The following is an 18,087-nucleotide window of genomic DNA, read 5'->3' as shown; positions in this document are numbered from 1 at the left end:
CGCCAGGGAGGGGGTAGGGCGGGGCGGGAGCGTGGACGTTAGCGGTCTCGTTCTACCAACGGTTGCTATTGCTGTGATGCTAGTGGGACGCGATGCGCGTGCCCCAGTCCCGGTTTGCGCGCTCACCTCCTTGGTCTGTAAGCGCAGTCACCGCGCGGGGCGGCCGCCCGTGAGGTAGCTCTCACGGCTTGTGACAACGAATAAAACTCCCAGACAGCGGCGCCCTCAGCGACAGCTGGGTAGCCCGGGCCGGGAGCGGCGGCCAGTGCGCTGCCTTGCGGAGCGAGTGGCGGAGACGTCTCCGGCCTGGTTCCGCGGGCGCGACATGAGCCTGGTCTGGGCTGCGCGGGATGCTCCTTGAACCCGTTCTCCGGCTGTTACTTCCGGGGACGATTGTGGCCGCAGCAGCACGTATTTTCCAAATATATCTTTGTTAATTCGCGGCGGCGGCGGGGCCGAACACCTTCCTTTATTTTTAATATCATAAACAAGCATCTGCCCTGCATTTATCCAGTGAAACAACTTGGTAAGCGTTTGGAGGGAGCAGGTTAGGAAATCACAGAACTCGTTCCTCAAATGTGTATGAAGAGGGTTGCATCTTGTAACTACTCGTGTGCGCAGAATCCTGCTCAAGAAACGTCGTGGGCCTGCGATGCAGTTAAAGTTTGAAGGTTTATTTCTATTGCCAGGTCGTCAGGAGCCCCCACAACTGTCAGCGGTCAGCTGCAATGCGCCCTTCTCTCTCTTCGGCCTGTTCAGCACTTTTGTTAAGGTGGCAACACATGTCAGTTCTGCACCTGCAAACTCAGTTTGGAAGAGGAGATGGAGCAAGCATCTTCCAAGAAAGAGAAGGGTGGCTAACCTTGGTTTTCTGAGTAGCTAATTGCTTTAGTAGTCATAGTCATGCAGAATAGTTGAAAGTCCCTAAAGAGACTCATGATCCCCAACCTTGATCCAAGGCTGTGGGGACAGGAGTACACGTCTCTGAAGTGACCTAATTCACCCAGTTCTCCCAAAAAAAGTTCTTCCTTTCCCTGACTAGAGATAGTCCTCCTTTCATAGGAGTGGACTCGATTTCTTTTGCCCGTTTTCACCTTTAAGGATTTACTTGTGACCAATGAAAACCGTAACTGTAATCTGCTAACATTAGTGGCTGGAGGAGTGGCAAGGCAAGGTGTCATAGCCACTTTGGGGTATTTTCCTCAGCTCAGATGTAGACAAAAGTTGGGAACAAGCCAAACTTCAGTGATTGCCTGAGCTGGGTAAAAAGAAGCGATAGAAGCTAAGGGGTCAATTTGTCAGTGTTACTTCTTATCTCTCACTAGAAGAAATTGTTGCTTTTAGGCAGCCAAAATCTCAAAGGCTCCTTTTCCTAGGAAAGAACTACCTGTGTAGAATTAAGACATTTAACACCTAGGTGCAAAAGTTGGCTTTTACCAGAGTGGTCGTCTCATGCATTTAGTAGAAACAACCATTTAACTAGACCAAGCAATGGTTGCAAGTTCTTACACGGCTGTATGAGAGCAGTATAAAGTGCAGGAGTTAATGTTGGCATTGGCTACTTGGGTTCAAATACCACTTGTATCACTAACTCTAGCCTTTGCTTAGGCAAGATATTTACTTCTCCAAGCCTCAGTGTCCTCATCTTGAAAATAGAGATGATAATGGTACCTAATGTGGTGGTTTTATGTGTAAACACATATAAAGTGCCTGAAACAGTTCTTGGTACAATCTAAGAGTTATTGGCTATTACTAACTTTGATACTGGGTGCTCCCTTTTATTCCATCACAGGGGCTGATAGGTGAAGTGCACTGTTGCCTTGACCCTGTGGAGCTTGTTAACCAAATGCAAAATGAAATTGCTGACCAAGCCCTGTTTACACTTATAGCTAGAAGAACCTGTACTGCCCTCAAAATATAGAAGAATTCAATACAGGAAAGAGAGACAGCAGCAAATGAAGACTATAAAAGAAAAGGAGAAAGAATGCCAAAGATTAAGGTAGATTAGGTGACAGAAGAGAGTTGGGAGAAACTGACCAATGGCTGGTGATATATACTGCACTTTTTCGCCCCTCTTGGCCTGGTTTTAGGGGGTAGGGTTGAACAGTGTGAAAGTGCATCCTGGTGATCACTGAAAACTGCCTTTCCTATCTTGCTGATACTGTCTCTAGTAGTAAAGTGCTGGCTCTGGAACTTTACTATGTGAATTAATATCCGGGCTCTGCCACTTGCTAAGTGACCTGGGATAAATCATTTTTTTATGCCTCAGTTCCTCTCTTGGAAATTGTGTATAATAATGGCATCCATTGGGCCAGGGACTTAGCTCAGTGGTTTTGCCACCTGCCGCACAAGCACAAGGACCCGAGTTCAATCCCCGGTACCTAAAAAATAAAAATAAAAATAATGGCATCCATCTTTTAAGCATGTTTTATAGATTGATTGAACTAATACATGGCAAAGTGCCAAGGATAGGGCCTAGCAATGGGAAATGCTCTCTCACTCAACTTCAGTATCACATCAGCTTTGTATGGGTGGTACCACCTGAAATTCAGAGTACTTGACAGAAGAAAGAGTAAAAGAGTGAAAGGGGGTTTGCTCTTGCATTCATTTAGTCAACACAGGCAGTACAGGCAGCTGGCATCAGAAAGATTATTACAATCTGCTTTCAACAAGATGTGAAGCTGAGAGTGGTAGCACACGCCTATAATCCCAGGTACTTGGGAGGCTGAGGCAGGAGGACAGCAAGTTAAGAGGCCAGCCTGGGCAACTTAGTAAGACCCTGTCTCAAAGTAAGAAATGTAATGGGCTAGGTTATATAGCTCAGTGGTAGAGTATCCCTGGGTTCAATTCCCAATACTGCAAAATAATAAAATTAATTAAAAGAGATTGATATTTTAGCCTTTAAATTTTTGATCCTCATCAGACATGTTAATAACATTTTAAGGAAAATGTTTCAAGGGTTGTCAACAGGGTACTCAAAGACCACCTTGCACTTCTTTTTCTTGTGTAGAAAACCTGCCAGGACTAGGCGAGTAACCCAGAGGAAGCTGTCTTCAGGGCCTGGTAAGAAAGACGAGGTGTGCTGCCTTCAGACCTCTACCAAGAACGCCATCTATGTGGGACAGTAAATTTGCTTCTAACTGTCAGCCCTACTTCCTTCCTAGATTCTCTAAGATCCTGAAGAGCTCAGGGTCTTTAATTTTTAAATTTCACGACCAAAGTTCAAGAGACAAAAAATACAGAGTAGTTGCAGCCAACTCCTACAGTGTGACCGAAATTATATCAAATTCTGATACCAAGTAAGACCTCATCCTAACCTACCTTCTTGCCAAAGTGACCCTTTTCCTAATACAGATGTTCCTTAGAATTTTGACTTAGAATTTTGACTAGAATTATAGTCATAAATTTTGACTTAGAATTCTTTGACTTTACAGTAGTGCAAAAGTGCTATGCATTCACAGAGGAAACTATACTTTGAATTTTGATCTTTTCCCAAACTAGTGATATGTGGTGTGATATTCCCTCTCAGTGCTGAGCAGTGAGCCACAGCTCCCAGTCAGCTGTACAATAGGAGGGAAAGCAACTGATACTGTACAATGTGCTGTGTGGTAAGCTATGATGTTTGGTAGATTAGGTGTATTAAATACTTTTATTTTTTGGGTTTTTGAGACAGGATCTTGCCATGTAGTTCAGTCTGGCCTTGGTGAACCTTGTGCCTCAGCCTCCCAAGTGCCAGTATTACAGGCCTGTGCCACCATGCCCAGCTTAAATGCATTTTTGACTGATGATATTTTCAACTCATAAAGGGACATATCCCCTTCATAAATTGAGGTGGATCTGTGCTCCTTGTACTTAGATGGTTAGTTCATATTCCTCTTCCACTTTTTTTTTTTTTTTCCAGTACCAGGGATCGAACTTGGGACCTTGTGCTTGTGAGGCAGGCGACAGAACCATTGAGCTAAATCCCCGGCCCTCCTCTTACTTTTTTTTTTTTTTTGTACCGGGGATTGAACTCAGGTCCTTGTGTTTGCAAGGCAGGTGGCGAAACCACTGAGCTAAATCCCCAGCCCTCCTCTTCCATTCTTAATGGTCAACTTGAGCCAAGTCTATAATTAATTCTTAATATTCACTCTTCCAGTTTGCCGGCTGTGCCTCCAAGAACCTGGGGATCCCGAAAAATTAGGAGAATTTCTTCAGAAAGACAATCTTAGTGTCCATTATTTCTGTCTTGTGAGTAAAGACCTCTTTTGCTTTGATTGTCTTAAGGTTTTTGCTATACAGACTCCTTTTGCATCTAGCCTCAGATTTATAGCCCTGTTTGTTTTTCATAGTATATTTTTAAAAAATATATACCTGGTATAAAATCCCAACAGTGTAAAGTATGTACAATAAAAAGCCTCTTCCTAGAACAATATTCCCAATCTTTCTTCTCTTCCCCAGAGGCAAATACTGTCAAAACTTGGGATGTTCTTCTAGTTTTTTTAATATTATTTTTATTAGGTATAATCTGCATACTATAAGATTACTGACTTTAATGTACCATTGGTAAATTGTGATAAATGTATATCTATTACCACATAACCACCCTCCTGATCAAATAAGATCCATCATCCCAGAAAGTTGACTGACCTCTTTCTGGTCAGTCATATCTGAGATAATCACTATTTTGATTTATAGATTCTTTTTGCCTGTTCCTTTACTTCATATAAATTGAATCTACTCTTTCATATCTGGCTTTTTTTTCCTCACAAAACACAGTGTTTTGGAGATTAGAAGTTCATTACATTTTACTTATCTCTTCATTGGTTGGTGGACATTTAAATTGTTTCCATTTGGGGACTGTTGTGATTAAAGCTGCTATATGAACATTCATGTACAAGTCTTTCTGTGAACATGCATTTTCACTTCTCTTGGACAGATGCATAGGCATGGATTTACTGATTGTATGCTAAATAGGTGTTTAACTATGTGAAGTTGCCAAGTCATTTTCCAAAAAGGTTGTACCAGTTTACATTTCCATGAGCAATTTATGGGAGTTCTAGTCACACAGTTTTCTTGCCAAAGCTTGGTATTGTCAGTCTTTATAATTTTAGTCATTCTGGTGGATACGTGTTGGTATCTTGTTTTAATTTGTACTTCTCTGATGACTAAAGATGCAAGCTTCTTTTCATGTGCTTTTTGGCCATTCACATAGTTTCTTTTGTGAAGAATCTGTACAAATATTTTTGTTCATTTAAAAACTTTGGTTGTTTTGTCTAATTATTATGAGTTGTTAAAATTGTTTATTTCGAATTCAAATTCTTGTCTATAACCATACCACCCTGAATGCACCTGATCTCATCTGAATACAAATTCTTTTTCAGATGTATGTGTTATAAATATGTTCCCCTAGTCTGTGGCTCGCTTTTTCGTTTTCTTAAGGCTACCTTAAGGGACAATTTTGTAATTTTGACAAACTTTTATTTATTTTTTTTCTTTTACGGTTAGTACTTTTTGTGTGTCCTAAGAAATCTTTGCCTATCCATTGAATTAGCTAAATGCCTTTTTCAAAATCAGTTGATCACATATCTGTAGATCTGGATGATCTGTTTATGTCATTTATCTGTACGTGTCCATCCATATGCCAGTACCCCACTGTCTTAATTATTGTGGTTTTATCATGTTTCAAAATTAAGTACATATGGTTTGGAGTGTTTTCCAAGATTATTTTGGTTTCTGGGTCCTTTCTTTATAAATTCTATATTAACTTAATCAAGTTTTCTATAAAAAAAAAACCTACTGGGATTGTAATCAAGACTGCCTTGAGAGAAGCTGAGCCGGTCCCAGAACCCAGAAGGAAGCTCCCCCACCGCCATCCCAAGCTCCTAGGGCAGAGAAGGTGAGCCGCGCGGGCACCAGAAGCACCCCCCACCCCACCCCACCCCGTGGAAATGAGAAGACACATAAACAAGCCTCAAAAACAGACTTCTGGATCACCTTCAGCAACCCCAAAGGGAAACGAGATGGAACAATCTGATACTCAACCACCTGGACTCTCTGAACTGGCAACAAAAGAGGATCTGGGAAAAATGAAGTCAGAAATAATTACTCAGATAACAGCAAAGATTTTGCTCATGGTGCAAGACATGATTAATAAATCTAGAGAAGACACAGATGAAAAAATAGAGGATCTGAGGAACATGATGGAATGCCAACATAGGAAACAAATGGAATCCATAAAACAGATGCAAACAGATTTCCAGGAGATTAAAAACTCCATTGAAAGTCTGCGCAGCAGAATGAACCAATGTGAGGATACAATTTCAGACATAGAAGAAAAGATTGCAATTAGTGACCAGGAAAAGAAAAATTGCTTTAAAATCGTAAAGGAACACGAGAAATCAATCCAGCACCTGCTAGACAATGCAAAGAAGAATAACATAAGACTGATTGGAGTCAATGAAGAGACAGGAGAGAGTGCAGATGACATAAAAAAACTGTTCACTGAAGTGATGGCAGAAAACTTCCCAAGGAAGGGAAAAGAACTTGACATACGGATAAGGGAGGCATATAGGACTCCGAATAGCCTTGATCAAAAAAAATTAGGGCTGCGGATTTAGCTCAGTGGTTTTGCCACCTGCTGTGCAAGTGCAAGGACCCGAGTTCAATCCCCGGTACCAAAAAAAAAAAAAAAAAAAAAAATCTACACATAGGCATATAATAGTTAGCATTCCAGAAATCCAACAGAAGAACAAAATTCTACAAGCAGTGAAAGAAAAGAAACAAATCACATACAAAGGAAAGCCCATCAGAATCACAGCAGACTTCTCAATGCAAACCCTCAAGGCAAGAAGAGCTTGGAGTGATGTATTTCAAGCCTAAAGGAAAACAGCCTCCAACCCAGATTGATGTACCCTGCAAAACTATCTTTCAAAATTGATGGAGAAATAAGATACTTTCATGATAAAGACCACCTCAGGAACTTCATGAATATCAAACCGGCACTCCAAAAAATTTTAGACAATACCCTAGGAAAAGACAATGAGGATCACAACCCCAGGAAACCTAGCAGAATGAATCCATCGGGCATGACAAATTAAATGCAAAGGGGGGAGAACCCAACAAAAAGAAAAAGTCATGACAAGGCTTTTAAAACTTTTAACTTCATCTCCCTAATGAGGGTATAATTCAATCTTGTTATTGTACTGATTAGTATTTTTCTGATTCTAGAGTTGCACACCTTTCCTTGTGCTGTACTGGCTATTTATCATCTTATGTCTACTTTTTAACTGGGTTGTCTATGAATGAGCTCTAAGAATTCTTTATACATTCTGGTCATAGGTTATATGCATTGTAAATATGGTCTGTTTAAGGACTAGTTTTCATTTTAATGATGTCATTTAAAGTTCTAAATTTTGATGGAATCTCATTTATCAATTTTTTTCTTTTATACATCATGTCTTTTGTATCCTAGGTAGTTCTTGCCTACCCTCAATTCATAAACATTTTCCCTTATAATTTCTTCTTAAAGTTTTATACTTTTAGGCTTTCATATTTAGGTTCATAGATCCCTTCAAGTTATTTTCATGTATGGAAATAAAGGGTTGAGGTTAATTTTTTATATACGGAGACCAGGTGTTCTAGTGCCATTTGCTGAAAACACTTATCTCTTCCTCAGCTCTTGAATTGAGTTTATATGCTATAAAATGCTAATGTTAAATAATCTCTCAAAACTCAGTGAACCATATACGTGTGGTTCTATTTCTAGATTCTCTGTTTTATTCAAATGATCTGTATGTCTTTCCTTACACCAACACTGCCTTGATTACTGTAGCTTTAGAAGAAGTCTTAAAATTAGGTACTAAACGTCTTCCAACACTGTTTTTGTTGAGTTTTTTTTTAACTTTTCTAGGACCTTTGTACTCCTACATAACTTTTAAATTTCAATATCCAATTCTTTTTTTGGTACCAGGGATCGAACTCAGGTCCTTGTGCTTGCAAGGCAGGAGCCGGAACCACTGAACTAAATCCCCAGCCCAACCTTGTGTTTTCTGTTATGTTTTGCTTTGTTGTGTGTTTTTTTTTTGGTACTGGGGATTGAAATCGGGACCTTGCGCTTGCACAGCAGGCGCCAGAACCACTGAGCTAAATTCCCGGCCCTCAACCTTGTGTTTTCTAATCCTGCTAAATTCAAATACAAGTTCTAGGGGCTCCTAGAGATTTCTTAGTATTTTCTCTGTAGAGGATTTCATCTACATATAAAGATTTTGCTTCTACCTTGCCAATCCTATCCTAATTGTGTCATTTTATTGCCAGACTATTTTGGTGGGGCCTAGGTTTCAAAGTTTAATGGACAGATAAAGAGTAAGCATATCTGCCCTTGTTCCCCACCTTAAGGAGAAAGCATTGTATCTTCTCCATTCATATAAGGCGTTCTCTCTGGAAGTACAGAGTACGTGTCTTTAATCTGTTGAGAAGGTTCTGTTCTACTTCTAGTCTCCTGATAGCTTTTACCATGAACAGCTGTAGAATTTAGTCCAACACTTTTTCTCCAACTAGTGACAGGATCATATGGCTTTTTCCTTTCCTCTGTTAAAATGATGACTTTTGGGGGTGGATCTTCCAGTGCTGAACCAACACTGCCATCCCTATAACAAAACCACTTTCTCCATCCTGCCAGATCTGACTTCCTAAACAAATTTCTATCTATGTTCATACATTTTTCTTCTATTATCTTTATCCAGTTTTAGGATTGGCACAATGTTGAGTTCCTAAGATGAGGGGAGAAGTGTTCCTTCTTTTTTCTGCTTTAAATGTTTGATATAATTTACCAGTTAAAATGTGTATGAGCCTGCTGTTGTCATATAGGTAGGTTTTCAAGCTAGGAATATACTTTCTTTAATAGGTGCTATTGAAATTTTATATTTCCTCCAGAGTTAGTTTCATTAATTTGTCTTCCAAGGTACTTCTTAGAAGTTGTCAAATTTATTTCAAAACAGATTTTTGTAATATGCTTTCTATATCCTTTTAAATTCTGTAAAATCTGTGGTAATGTCTCCTAGGTCTTGATATTTTAATTTTTAAAATATATAATTGATATTGTGTAACAGGAAGAAAAGGTCTAAAGGTGCAGGGGAAGTGGGAGGGGTAGGGGAAAGGAAAAAAGGGAAAAGAAAAAATATGAGAAAAGAAAAAATGGAAACAAGGTCTTTGCAAATAGGGAAGGGTGGAGGGGGTGAAAGGAGGCCAAGGGAAGGGGGAAAAAAAGTAAGAACCAAGATACATCATGTAAAGGTACAAGATCCCAATGATGAATGTGACTGTATTTTATACCGAAAATGTACCAATAAACTTAATGGGGAAAAAAAAAAAGATTGCCTTGAATTTATAGATCAATTTTGGGAATTTACAAATTTGAATTTATAGATCAGTTTGAGAGATAATACTGAATGTTAGACATGGTATATTTCTCTATTTATTTGGGTCTTTAAAAATTTACAGTTTTAGCGAAGAATTCTTGCACATCTCTTGTTAAATGTATTCCTAAATATTTTGTGATTATGCTATTGTAAATGGCACCTAAATTTTTTATTTTCAAATTTGTTGCTGGAATAGAGAAATGGCAGTTTATTTTTGTATGTTGGCTTTATCTCCTACAATCTTATTAAATTCTGTAATTGTTTTTATGTATTTGTTTTGTTGTAAACGTATTAGGATTCCCTATGTACACAATCATGTCGTGTAAATAAAGACAGTTCTGCTTTTTCTTTTCCAATATTTGTCTGTTTCTTATTCTTGCTTTGTTGTACTGGCTAGGACCTTCAACATAATGTTCAATGGGAGTGATATGAGTGGTTACCCATGTCTCATTCCCAACATTAGGGAGCAGCATCTAGTTTTTCATCATTAAAATATGACAGTAGCTGTAAGATTTTTTTTTCAGAGATGCTTTTTTAAAATCAGATTTAAGCTTCCTTTTATTTTCATTTTACTGACGGTATCATGAACCTGAACCTGTTCATGACAGTATCATGAACCTGAGTTTTGTCAAATGCTTTTTATGCTTCTTGATTTTTCTCCATCATTTTGTTACTGTGCTTTGTTACATCAGCTGCATCCTTAAATATTTAATGTTAAACTAATCTTGAGTTCCTGGTAAATGGTGCTGAATTCAGTTTGTGAATATTTTGTTTGATTTTTGTATCCATGTTCATGAAAAAGATAAATGTGTGATCTTTCTGCCTAGTAAATCCTGCCAGGGCTCTTAATTCTGATATATTTATAAGCAAATACATTTTTCTTTCCAGTACTGGGGATCAAACTCAGGACCTTGTGCTTGCCAGGCAAACACGGTGCCACTGAGCTACATCCCCAGCACTAAGCAAATAGATTTTTAACCTAAAAATAAATATACTATATACAGTGTTTTGTATCTTCTTTTTATTTTGTATATTTTGACGATCTTTTCATATAGAATATATATAGTCGTAGTTTTTTATTTTTAACAACGAATTGGCATTTGATGTGAGTGGGCCCAAAAGTATTAAAACAAACTCCTATTAAATGACATTTAGATTGTTTAATGTTTATTGATTTTTTTTCTATTTATAACAGTAACATGCTCTTTGTAGAAAATGGGAATAACATTTAAAAGTATAAATAAAACATAACCCATGAGGTATTAATGTTAAAATACATATTATATGTTTTAATTGTAATTGGGAACATAACAGCTATAATCCAAGTGCCCTCAAGTTATCTAACATGATAGGGTCACCTTTTCTATAATGTTAAATAGACAACCTGAGCTCCCGCTACACATTTTATGTAACTACTACAAGAAGTCCACCACCCTCCAATATTTTTAGAAGGAACCTTCCCCCAGCTTGAGGTGGGTGTAGGGTACTGACATTCTCACAATGTATATAATAGAACAGTTTGACTTCTTTTTCCCTGATTTCATATTCTAGACTCTGCTTTATACACTTTTCAGAAACAAAAATCTTTCTAAAGTGTATTTTCAAAAGAAAAGTACAATTCCTTCCTTTCCCCTATAATGCAGAATGATTGTAGCCAGAAGAATTTAAAATTCTCTTTCCCTTGGTGTATTTACTCTGTATCTCTGAAGGACAATGTACCAGGAGGGCTAAGAGTGTGAGTTCTATGGGCCCAGTTGTGAATGCCAGCTCTGTTCTTGTCATGTCACCCAGCCATATCACTTACCATACTGCACCTCAGTGCCTTCTCTGTACAGTAAGAGTCACAATAGCATCTGTATTGTAGGGCTGTGATGAGCATAAACTGAGTTAGTACAGAGGAAGTTTCCCCAGAGCGTTCAGCCACAATAGCAACAGCAGCCCTTAGTAAATAGGAGGCAGTATAGCGCAAAGATACATAAAAATATAGGCTTTGGAGCTCAGCAGCCTTGAGCAAGTCCTGTCTCTCCTAAAGAGAGGGAGATATTGGGCTTCCAATGATGTGATATTTGAAAAGTGCTTAGTGTACCCAATACATAGTGCTATGAAAAAGCCTTTATCAAACAAATTGCCCTATAAATGCGTATATATTCCACTAAACTCTACTTCTTAGCTCTCTTGCCCTGTCATCCTTACACCACTGCAGTATTTCACTGATTATCAACATTGACAGCCTGCTTTTGCTGCTTTCCCAGATCCTGTCTAGCAAGCTGCTTCAGAGGGGTCAATCCAACAGAGGTTTCCATGGATTCCTGCCTGAAGACATCAAAAAAGAGGCAGCCCGGGCTTCTAGGAAGGTTAGAATCGCCTGAAATGGAGACTTTGGGATAGGCCTTTCTTAGACCTTTTTCAGAATCCCTGTTTCTATTCTTTCCCTAGTTGCTAGTTTAGAAGTCACAGAACTCTGGTCCTTTGTTTATTTGTTCAGAACCAGGGAATTGAACCCAGGGCCTTACACATGCTATGCAAGTGCTCTACCACTGAACTATACCACCAGCCCTGGTCTTTCTCTTAATTCCTGATTTTCTTCTGGAATGTAGTAAAGAGAGTAACACCCTGAGAAAACAAAAAAAAGAATTCAGTGCCGCTTGAAGCTCAGTTTTAGAGTGTCCTGGAGCTTTCAAAATGACTGAAGAAAGGCAATGGCTATAGCTTCACAGAATTTCCACTCCGTAAAAAGATGTGCCACAGTGTGTCTGTCTTGGGGCACTGAGACTCTGGGATCTCATTTACAGCTCTGCTTTGTGTGCAAGAAAAAAGGAGCTGCTATCAACTGCCAGAAGGATCAGTGCACTAGAAACTTCCATCTGCCTTGTGGCCAAGAAATGGGTTGCCTTTCGCAATTTTTTGGAGAGTACAAGTGAGTGAGAAAGGGGAAAGTCAGCTGGCATTTTGCAACTTCGTTATTTAGCTGCTAATGAAATCAGAATCCAGTTCTCACAGGCCTGTTTTGATTCACCAGTGAATTTGTCCCTCCTTTCAATAATGGGAAACAGTGTCTTGACGTGAAGATTTCACAGGGGTTTCTTCTTGCTTCCCATCCCCTTCTTAAATTACAAACAGCTGGGGTTCTTCGACAGCTGCTCAGAACTAAGTGGGGCTTTCAGGAATGGGAGGGTGTAGAGACAGTCCCAGGAGCTTTGTTCAGTGAGAGAGCAGCCGTGAGAAGGCATGTGGCTGTTCTTCACCCTGCTCCTCTGTATGAGTGTGGAGGCTCCCTGGCCACAGGCTGGATGGCTGATTGCCCCTTGTAGGCCAGGCACTGGGAATCTGCATCAGTGGCAAGCCAGAAACCAAGTCTGTTTACCCTGCCATAGATCATTTTGTGGAAAACATCGCCCATCCCAGGACATCCAGCAGGGGAAAGTGGAGGAAGAAAGCTGTGTCTTGTGTTGCGAAGACTTATCCCAATCAAGTGTTGAGAACATACAGAGCCCTTGTTGTAGTCAAGCTATCTACCACCGCAAATGCATTCAGGTGGGGCTTTCTCTGCCCTGGGGGACCTTCCACAATTGCCCTCATTCTCTGCCTGGAATCAAGGTACTGTGGGAATGCTCAAGCATAGCTTAGCTTCGATACTCCATGCTGGAGGTCTGTATGCAGGGCTGCTTCTGATCAGTGAGAAGAAACACCAATCTTTGGTCATCCTTGGCCTACAGGACCTCATTGATGATAAGATTTAGACTCAGCAAAATCTTCAGGATTGCAAGAGTAAATAGGCTCATTCCTAAATGAGTCAAGGAACCTCAAAATCAGCCTCATTACTAGGATGAAAAAGGGAGATATGTATTCAGGTACCTGACCCCTACTGCCAAGCCCCATAGTCAGAGATGACAGTTGAGTCACTCCTGAGAATTCTCTTAAATGTATTTTGGGCCAGCCTGCATCCTAGCCTACCCAGACTTCTTTGTCTGTGCCCCATGGGGTGAGGGTGGGAGTGGAAAGAAAGTGGTCAGAACATCTTTTTACAAACACAAAGCTTTTTCTATGTTTCTCTTACAGAAATATGCCCATACATCAGCAAAGCATTTCTTCAAATGTCCCCAGTGCAATAATCGAGAAGAGTTTCCTGAAGAGATGCTAAGAATGGGAATTCACATTCCAGACAGGTAGTGGAAATTGTAAAGCAGGAATTGAATCAGAGAGTGGGTTACTTGGATTTCAGGAGGGGAGGTTGAGTGTGAGGAAAGTTTGGAAAAGAGAGGAGCTGAGGCACTGATGTACAGTGAAGAAAGTAGGGGGAGTGCTTTTTAATGACCAAAAGAAAAGGGAGAAAAACATGAGCAGGAAGCATGTTTCTGAAAAAGACACTTTGGGAATCAGAATTCCATGGGAGGCTGGGTTCTTGAATTCCAGAGCAGAACCACAGAACCCCCATGTTTCAGTTATCTTGCTTCAGCTCGCTCCCACAATTAGGCCACTCTCACCCAGTCGTCTTGTTTTAAGCGTTCAGGCAGACTGTGTAACTCTGTGCTTAGTTCCTCCCTGGTGGACAAAAGCTTCACCAGCCAATTATGTGTCCCTTACTCACTATTTCGTCTCCCACTGCAGAGATGCTGCCTGGGAACTCGAGCCAGGGGCTTTCTCAGAGTTGTACCAGCGCTATCAGCATTGTGATGCCCCCACCTGTTTGTACGAACAAGGCAGAGACAGCTTTGAGGATGAAGGGTAGGGAAAACTGGCTAGAAAGAGCTCTCCACAGTATTTAAAGTCAGACCTTGGCACAGTTATTAGGAGATAGAAGTTCACTCTGTTTGAAGACCTCAGGGTGAACACAAGTGCTAAGTCCCTTTCATAGAGGGTGAGGGGTACCAGGGGTTGAACCCAAGGCCTTGTGCATGCTAAGCAAAGTGCTCTGCCACTGAGCTATAGCCCCAGTCCTTTTTTAAAAAAATTTTATTTTGAAACAGGGTGTTGCTAAATTTCCAGGCTGGTCTCAAATTTGCAATCCTCCTGTCTCAGTCACCTGAGTAGCTGGGATTATAGCCATGCACTACCACGCCCAGTGCTAAATCCTGTTCTTGACCAGCCCCTTTTGCAAGTGAACAGATCTCTCCAGGGTCTGCTTCTTCTTATGCCCAGTGGAGAGAGGCTTAGGGCCAATTCCTTTTCAAATTCACTGTGCGAGGGGCTATGCCTGCCTGCAAGCTCCCAGGCAACACATCTGTGATGGGTAAAATGTATAGTCAAAAATGTCTGGGAAGCCCTCACCATAGATTAGGCTGGCCCATACCAAATATCCCAGAGTGACAGTTTGTTCTGTTTGTACCTACATCCTTCCTTGGATCTTCCTGTAGGAGTTGGAGCCTCATTCTGTGTGCTACATGTGGATCCCATGGAACCCACAGGGACTGCTCCTTTCTTAGATCCAACAGAAAGAAATGGGAATGTGAAGCGTGTTCATCTTCTGCTTCCACTCGCAGGTGGGACTGGAGGGATGGTCTGGTCTAAGAGCTAGGGTGGGGCTGGGGCTAGTGCCTGAGAATGAAGGAAGGCATGCCACCAGAAGGGCATCACTTGTAGTGACAACTTTAGCTTTGGGAGAAAAGTGGCCAGGGAGGGGCTTAAGGACCTGCACCTCAGAGGAAACAAAGGGTTGAGTTTCCTTCCCCACCTTTCTTTCACCACAGACGACATATTTGAAAATTCAAGAGACATCCCCTCCTGCAGCAACGCTTTACATGTCCAGGAGCATTTCTGCAGAGACACCAGCCTGGAAGAAAATCCAGGTCCTTCTTGGACCAACTGGCCAGGAACTTCCTTAGTAGAAAACCCAGAGTCCTCTGGTAGCAGAAGTGGCCACTCCTGACAGGCCAAGGGTGTCAAAATCACTAAGAGCTGCAAAAAATCCAAATAACAGCTTCTGAGTAGTTTCTACCGAGCATACATTGTGTGTGAAGCGGCGCTGCTCCGTGTGAAGTTTGAGGGAAGGAGCACTTTGGGCCACTGAGACAAGGAAAGGGGCCAGTACTGAGATTATGAGCCAAGAAAAAGAAGTCCCAGGGGAGCATGAAGAGCGCGCAGAGTCCAGATGCCAGCAGTTGAATATGTTTGTGGCTATGAGAATGCCTCTGCTCTTTCTCCCCAACTCATTCCCCTCTTCTTCCACCGGATTTTTCCACCTTAATCTGGTTCTCACATGCCTCCTCTTCACTCATGGTTGTTATTATGCAAATAAAGGTTTTCTCTCCACTGATGTCTCCTTATAAATTCACTCTGAAATTTGTCTAACATACTAAGGAATCTTGGGCCGAGGATTTAGCTCAGTGGTTCCGCCGCCTGCCTAGCAAGCAGAAGGACCAGAGTTCGATCCCCGGTACCAAAAAATAAATAAATAAGGAATCTGGAGGGCAGAATGAGGCAATAAGAGAACTCATGCTTCTAATCCACAAATTAGTAAATTAATGTATAACTATAATTTAGAATATAGATGTATTTCTTTGGAAGGGACTCAGTTTGCAGGGAAGCTGGCATTCCAGGGGCAGAGATTTATTCATTGTGCAGTCAGTACATGGGTTCTCGTCTGGGAGGTGAGCCAACATAGCAGTCTGCAATCAACTGAGAAAAGGCCCATGTTGCAGAGTCATGCCCATGAGGGGCAGAAGGGACTCCACTTACTCTAGGCCGTTGTGATCTTAGCACATCTCTACAGCATGAGTGAACCGCTCAGACTTGCTGCCTGATAGCCTGAGCATTTCTATCCAGAGTAGAATTACAAATTTGCATGCCAGGTCATTTCACATTAGGCAAGGCAACTAGGATGGGAATCTGGCAGGAAGCCTAGGGAGAAATTGAATAGAGCCTATCTTACATTTGTATGTTTTTAAAGATTTCATGGGTTTTGGATTAGTGGAGGAAACTCAGAACCATTGCCAGATACTGAATTCTCAGGGTTTCTCTGGGTCATTGCCACTAATGGTAAGATCATTCTCATTTCAAATATTGCTGAATCCCCCAAACTTACATCCAGTGCAGTGATTGCCTTCAAATTTGACCAGATTCACTTGCGCTCAAATGGATAGTAGTAGTGTCTTTTTATCAAAGTATATAGGCTAAGTAATATAGACTAAAAAGTCTGATATGGCTAGTTCAGTCTAATAATGGTGTGCCTCTGTAGCAGAGCACATGCTTAACATGTACAGGCTCTGTGTTCAACCTCCAACACCAAAAAAATAATTCTTAAAGTCTAAAAGTACTAGGGGCTGGGGATTTAGCTCAGTGGTGTGGCCGCCTGCCTCACAGGCACAAGGTCTTGAGTTTGACCCCTGGTTAAAAAAAAAAAGTCTGGAGCCAGGGTTTAACTCAGTGGTTTCGCCACCTGCTGCGCAAGCGCAAGGACTCGAGTTTGATCTCCGGTACCAAAAAAAAAAAGTCTAATAGTACTAAAAGGAGTATAATGAAAAGCAGTCTCAACTTTCCTCTATTTCTAGTCCTATTCCCTAAAGGCAACTATTTTCCATAATTTAAGTAGTTTCTTGATTTATTAATCTTATGTTACATAAAGATTTAGAAACTTCCTATTTTCATTCTTCTCATCTTAAATAGTTGCAGAATATTTTTTATTAAATTAACTTTTGGTGTTTACATTATTATGAGTATGTGTTTGCCCCTAAGCTAGACAGTACAGTATCTTTACCTTTCCTTTCCTGTATGTTTTTTTTCCTGAAATTAATAACTGCCTTTTATTTGCTATGCATTGCTAATTTCTTGGGGCCAGACAATAGATCGCTATCAGTTGGCCCTCTTTTCTGGAAGCCTTGCCTGCCTCCTGGAGCCTCCTCCTGAGCTGGCTGCCCCTGCCCCTGCACCTCCTGCACAGCTATCATGCTCAGATGGGTTTCTTTCTTTTTGTCTTTCTTTCTGTTCTTTTAGGCAAGGTCTCACTGTGTAATTAAGGCTGGCCTTCAACTCTTTATGTAGCCCAGGCTAGTCTCAAAATCCAGTGATCCTCCTGCCTCAGCCTCCTGAGTGCTGAGATTACAGTCATGCTCGATCATACCTGGCTCTGGCTGGCTGGCTGGCTTCTTTTTCTTTCTTGCTTGCTTGCTTCTTTCTTTTTCTTTTTTTGTATGTGTGTATTGGACCTAGGGCCTTTGCACTGAGCAACATCCCCAGTCCTTTTCTTTTTTTTTTTCCCCAGTCCTTTTTTTATTTGAGAGGTTCTCATCAAGTTACTATATTGCCCAGGCTGGACTCAAACTTGTTATCATCCTACTTCAGCCTCTCAGAGTGCTGGGATTACAAGTGTCTATCTTATACTCTCTTCATGTTCTGTCTCATGGGTTTTGTTTTTTTTTTTGGGTACCAGGGATCGAACTCGGGTCTTTGCGCTTGTGCAGCAGGTGGCAAAACCACTGAACTAAATCCCTGGCCCGTGTCTCATGGGTTTGATGATTTAGTTCTATGCTTCCTAACTCGAGCATCCAAGATTTTATCAGAAGCCTGCAAATGACAAGAGGGTTTACATTTTACCCATTCTCTAGATGTGACTCCTGTAGTGATCATTTACAACTGAAAACTCTTCCTAGATTAAGACAGACTTTAGTTCCTTAATCTAGAGTTACTACAACTGGATCACCAGCCACCTTCTTAGAGATCCTTGGTAGTACCTTTCCCTTTATAGAAGTCCATT

At 40.9% G+C, this 18,087-nt stretch overlaps 1 protein-coding gene across 3 annotated transcripts; it reads left to right on the top strand.

Moving 5' to 3' along the window:
• Positions 1–27: 27 nt before the first annotated feature.
• On the top strand, positions 28–15,647 carry Phf7 (PHD finger protein 7). Of its 3 annotated transcripts, XM_013065380.3 has the most exons (11): positions 35–526; positions 1,890–1,999; positions 3,011–3,063; positions 4,139–4,230; positions 11,651–11,752; positions 12,191–12,315; positions 12,773–12,932; positions 13,458–13,564; positions 14,007–14,123; positions 14,753–14,878; positions 15,086–15,647. In XM_013065380.3, the coding sequence occupies exons 2-11, from the start codon at positions 1,956–1,958 to the stop codon at positions 15,096–15,098; spliced, it is 939 nt and encodes a 312-aa protein (XP_012920834.1). In that variant the 5' UTR covers positions 35–526; positions 1,890–1,955; the 3' UTR covers positions 15,099–15,647. The 3 variants fall into 3 exon arrangements, with proteins under 3 accessions (XP_087038584.1, XP_021099662.1, XP_012920834.1); XM_021244003.2 differs by lacking the exon at positions 14,007–14,123 and having other exon boundaries at positions 30–526; XM_087182458.1 differs by lacking the exons at positions 12,191–12,315; positions 12,773–12,932 and having other exon boundaries at positions 28–526.
• Positions 15,648–18,087: the final 2,440 nt, after the last annotated feature.

This window comes from Heterocephalus glaber, unplaced genomic scaffold (assembly GCF_053883595.1).
Source record: "Heterocephalus glaber isolate CG9 unplaced genomic scaffold, H.glaber_assembly_v1.0 deba00001472, whole genome shotgun sequence".
In the NCBI taxonomy this organism is placed as follows: Eukaryota; Metazoa; Chordata; class Mammalia; order Rodentia; family Bathyergidae; genus Heterocephalus; species Heterocephalus glaber.
The sequence above is the reverse complement of the archived record's forward strand: the minus strand, read 5'-3'. Positions and strand labels throughout refer to the sequence as shown.